We start from the raw sequence: 4,848 nt of genomic DNA on the forward strand, positions 1-4,848 counted from the left end.
TTTAAGAGTTTCTTAAAAAAACGCAAAACCCGTCACCGAGCACTTTATCCCAGAAAATGAAACCGAGTGTCCGCGTAAAAACCGGGGTACCGATGCCCGCAGTCGTCCCGTCTGTGACGGCCCAGGTGCACCTCCCCGGGGTGTGACTACAGGCTCCGCAGTAAGGAAGGGTGACAGCCGAGGCCATGCCGACCTGGACGGCTCCCCTCACGGTCCTGCCGGTCTCGAAAGGTCGCAGGCTGAGGGACCGCACGCACGTGACATTCTCAGAATGACAGACGCACGGACACGGGGGGCGAATGAGCGGCTGGCGGCTGGCAGCAGAGCGCTGCGTGCGTGGCCATGAACGGGTGGGGTGGCCGTCCTCGCCCAAGGCTGCACGGGACGTGCGGGCGCCACATCCCGCTTTCTGTACGATGCCGCCGTCGCGGGTCGTGTGACCCCGCACGATCTTTGCGACGCCCTGTGAGCTTATCATCGTTTAAAAATAAAAACTCAAAAAAACACCCGGACACCATCGCGGCCCATTTTCCGTGGGAAGGGCGGGCGCCGACACTCACTGCCAATGTCCGGCCTCAGCTTTTTGTCATATTCTCTCAGCAGCTTGTTGAGGATGACAGTCACGTCGGTGTCTTGCGATTTCGGAGCCAGGACCCACTTTTGGTTCGATGGCGCGTCGTCGTGTTCGTCGTCCTCCACGCTTCCCGACCTGTGACAACGGCACAGAGAGACAGAACGTTGCCGTGACAGCCCCAGAAGGCGTCCGCACCGTGGCCCACCCCCGCGTCCCTGAAACCTGGCAAAGAGACCCAACCAAGACCCTCATCCCCGCCGACGGGCCAACTCTCAAACCCAAAACAGAGAGGCGGACGCATCGGAAAGATTCGTTAGGAGCAATGACCAGCGGCCATAACGTTTTCATAAATGTCGCAAAATGATCGCACGTCCGCGGCCAGCTACAGACACTGTGACGAGTAAACCGGCCCGAGCACCTCTGACGGGGACAGAGCCGCCGTCCAGGCACTGGTCAGGTGCTGGCTCCGGGGAGCATCTGCAGGACACACGCGCCGCAGAGAGCTGAGTGTGACGTTCGTGCTTCTCGTGGAGAACGCGGTCTTTGGTGGGGACGCTGTGCGCTGGCCCGCTTGGCCGGCACTCGGGCGGGGTGACGGGGAACAGAGCTATTGGTCGGTGGACACCGTCGGGCCATGTGCAACACGAGCTGATTCTGAGCCCCTTAATCGAGGGGTTCGAATGAGCGCTTGAGCGTCTCTGAGCTTGTGGGTGCAGGCTGAGCGGGACGGTGCCTCTTCTGGGTGACAGGCCCTGACAGGAGCTCTCGAACGGAGAGGCCTCAAAGTGACAAGCGAGTTGCCTGAGCGAGTGAGGCTGTTGAGATTGAAGAGCAGGTCCCCTTCTGCCATTAAGCATCTCTCGCAGGCGGGCATGCCCGCTGGCCCCGCAAGCCAGCTCCGTGCCCTGTCCCTCGCCAGCGTGTGCGCCCTGACGGCATTTTTAAAAAGGGCTGGGTACGAGCACACTCGTGTTCAGCTTTCCAGACAGGTGCTGAACGTTAGCCAGCTCAGGGCAGCTGTGCTCTGCGACACGAGCTTGAGTTACTTTCTGGAACTTTCTGAATGGTCTATAAGGAATGTGAACTGAACGATGAGGAAAAACTTTTTAAAGTTCATTACGTCTACTTAGTTTACGTCTTGGGAATCATATACGTGTATGTATATGTTACATATATAACATTTTGTATATGTTACATATATAACATTTACATATATAACATGTTATATATATATATATAATATGTATATGTTACATATATAACATTTTGTGACCGTATATGATCATTTTGGGGCATATTGTCTACGCCTGCGCCTTAGCAGAGGGCAGCGTCAGTCTAGACCTGGGTCAGATTTCGGTGATGAGTATACGCCCTGCGTCTTGCAGACTCCGTTCACGAAAGCCGTTCCCCGGCTTAGACGCTCACGTGTAATTCTGTTTCGTGAATACCCGTTGGCTAGGAGGGTAAAATAAATCATCACGAGAATCTACGAGCAGCCACGGATCTGTTCACACCGAACAGTCACCGTCGATGGGAACTTATCGCATCTGGGACACAGATTCATCAAGCGATCTGCTACGTCTCATTACTCGTAATGCTGAACTTTTACAAATAACACTATAGAGTTTTCAATGTCACCGTGAAATATTTTCTCTCGTCAGGAATATCGTCAGAAATAATTTTATCATTTTGGGGGAGACGAGATGAGGAGGTTGAATCGGGCTCTGCAGGACGTGGGTGGCCGGGAGCCAGCCGTCGGCCACCCACAGGACCTGGAAGGTGCGCAGAGGGGTGGGTGACCTCGGCCACTCCGCACAGGACATTCTGAGGACAGGACCGCTCTGCTCTCCCTCCGCGTCTGTCTGCTGGCTCTGTCTCCCCTTGCCCTCGCCCCTCTCCTTCCCCCCAGCCAAGGACGGCTCACCAGCACAGCCAGATCACGCTCCCCAAGCTCTGTCGCTGCCCAGTGGTCACAGGGACACAGACTGAGCACAGTGACCGGCTCCGTCAGCCCTGTGCACGCACAGCCCTGGCTTCTGAAAACCACTTGAAGCTACTGGAGTGACAGGTTTCGAAATGAGCCTGATTCTGCCTCTGCTGGTGATGGGGTTTTCCCGACATTGTGTAAGCCTCTCCCCGAGAAGCCAGGGCGGGCGGGAGGGGGACAGAGGAGAGAGAAGCTCTGGCCTGCTCTCTCGCAGGAGTCACAGGGACCCCTGGCTCCAGGCCAGGCGGGCGGTGGGCACAGATGTCCCCGTGAGCAGCCTGCACAGGCACCTGCAGTCCCCATCCCACACCAGAGAACAGAACAGAAGCCTCGCAGCGCTGGAGACACAAGGCCGGCCCCACGGGAAGACCTCGCTCTGATGAAAACCAGCTGTCACCTCAGGGGACCCACTGGGATGTGAATAAGGCGAAAATGCTCTGTTTCCCTCAGTTCTAAGCAGCTGTACGTGATCTCCACGAGCGCTCTGTCACGAGAGTCGGCTCTCAGACGCCATCACTGCAATTAGCTTTTTTTGGTAAAAAAACAATCAGCGATGTCGCCGTCATTGGGAAGCGCGGCTCAACCCTCAGCTGCCTTACGCCTTCTCCACACCAGGAGGACAAGGATGAAGTCTGAGGTCTTGGCCAGCGTCGCCCGGGGCTCCTGGACCTCAGGAGGCAGTTGAGCTCGGTGTTACTGAGTCGTTGCACTGTATGAGCTTAGAGGCTCACAGCGTGTCAGAGGGGGCGCCTCCTCCAGGGGGCCGCCCAGCCTGCACCACGGAGCTCAAGTGTCTCAACCCATCCCCGGCTGCTCAGCACCAGGAGGCAGTTCAGGTGCAAACGAGAACCCTCTCGGCACGAACCACAGCTTTGAAAGGCGGCTCTGGACACCAGAGTACAGTCTGCAGGGCCCATTCGAAGGACAAAGACAGTTTCAAAGATGAGGCAGACAGCAAAGAAACCAGTTCAAAATTTGGATTTTTTTCACCCTAAATGCTGTGCAACGTCCACTGAGAAGGCCAGGGACCGGCCGGGGTGCAGGCACGCCACGCCCTCGCATCCGCCGGGGTGGCATGGACGCGTGCTGTCACAGGAGGCCACACGTGTCTGAGATGCCCGGAAACTCAGCGGCTTCAAGTCAGACACCAGGCGCCTCCTGCTCATCACATGGGGACCACGGCACGTTTTCTCCCGGCGCGGTTAGCATCTTCGACTCTAAACGCTTATCTAACCCAGGACTGCAGGTCACTTCACCCGGCCGGTGGTCACAGCGGGTCACGCAGACAGGACTTCGGACCTAGAGAACGTGGCTCTGGACCCCTGCGTCATGCCTGGCGCTGTCTGCTGGTCAGAACCAGCCGCAGGGCCCGCCCTTAAATCCCAGACACTCCAGCCGAAAGGCCGAGCAGAGTCCTGCCTGGTACAGCGAGCCAGGAGCCACCGGTGGAGTCCGCTGTCCCCCGCACCCTCTCAACTTCTAGTGAAGGCGAGTTTGATGGCCCGGAGGGCGGAGCGTCCTTCCCCAGGGACCACCGCCCCTGCCGAAGGTGGGGACTGAGAATGGGACCCTTGGGCATCTGGGGGGAGGGGGGCTGCCTCTCCAGTTCCTTCCTTCCTACCGGACAAACACAAGTGAAAACGCGCCACCCAGCACTGCCTGTGACACCCGCAGGGCGCACGGCCCGGAGCGGCGCCCTCCAGCGCCCAGATCCAGGTAATGAAGAAGTGCAAACAGGGGTGTTTTGGGGAGGGGGAGCCCCGAGATTGGGGCGGAGTGGGGGAAGGGGCGGGGAGCACAGGGCAGTCCGCAGCGCTGCAGCCTGGATCAGGGAGCCCCACGCAGCCGCGGGGACTAACCCTGTGGTCCCAGCGCCCCCCGGCCCTCCCCAACCCCGCGGAGCGTCTGTGGCTGCCATGAGCTGCCTCGCGTTCCCGGAGGCGGGTTAAGGGCGTTTCTGGCGAGCTGGCTTCCTCGGTCGCCAGGCAGAAGCCTCGCCCGTGTCCACGCGCGGGCTCTGGGGGCAGGTGTGTGCGCGCAGGTGTGGAACGGCTCGTCTGCAGCGGCGCGCGTGTGCGCGCGTGTTTGGGGTCTGGGAAGCGGGGCCCTCCGCGGCTACCTGGCCCGTCCCCTGCCTGTCCCCGGCTGGGTGCTCCTCCCGGTCCGGACTCCGCCGGGCAGCTGGGAGCTGCGGCCCGGGTCCCCGGGATTTCCGAGTGGCGGGGCCCGGTCCCCCGCGAATCTGGGTTTGAAACCCCCCCCTCCAAGCACCAGACCCTGACGCTGC

The 4,848-nt window shown here is 59.6% G+C and overlaps 1 protein-coding gene across 1 annotated transcript in view; it reads right to left on the reverse strand.

Moving 5' to 3' along the window:
- GABRG3 (gamma-aminobutyric acid type A receptor gamma3 subunit) overlaps window positions 1–4,848 on the reverse strand; it is a 59,705-nt gene that overhangs the window by 51,422 nt on the left and 3,435 nt on the right. The window contains exon 3 of the mRNA XM_025043519.1: window positions 561–709. Within this exon, the coding sequence (XP_024899287.1) occupies window positions 561–709 (149 nt within the window). The remainder of the gene's footprint in view (window positions 1–560; window positions 710–4,848) is intronic.

Source organism: Pteropus alecto, unplaced genomic scaffold, assembly GCF_000325575.1.
Source record: "Pteropus alecto unplaced genomic scaffold, ASM32557v1 scaffold102, whole genome shotgun sequence".
Lineage (NCBI taxonomy): Eukaryota > Metazoa > Chordata > Mammalia > Chiroptera > Pteropodidae > Pteropus > Pteropus alecto.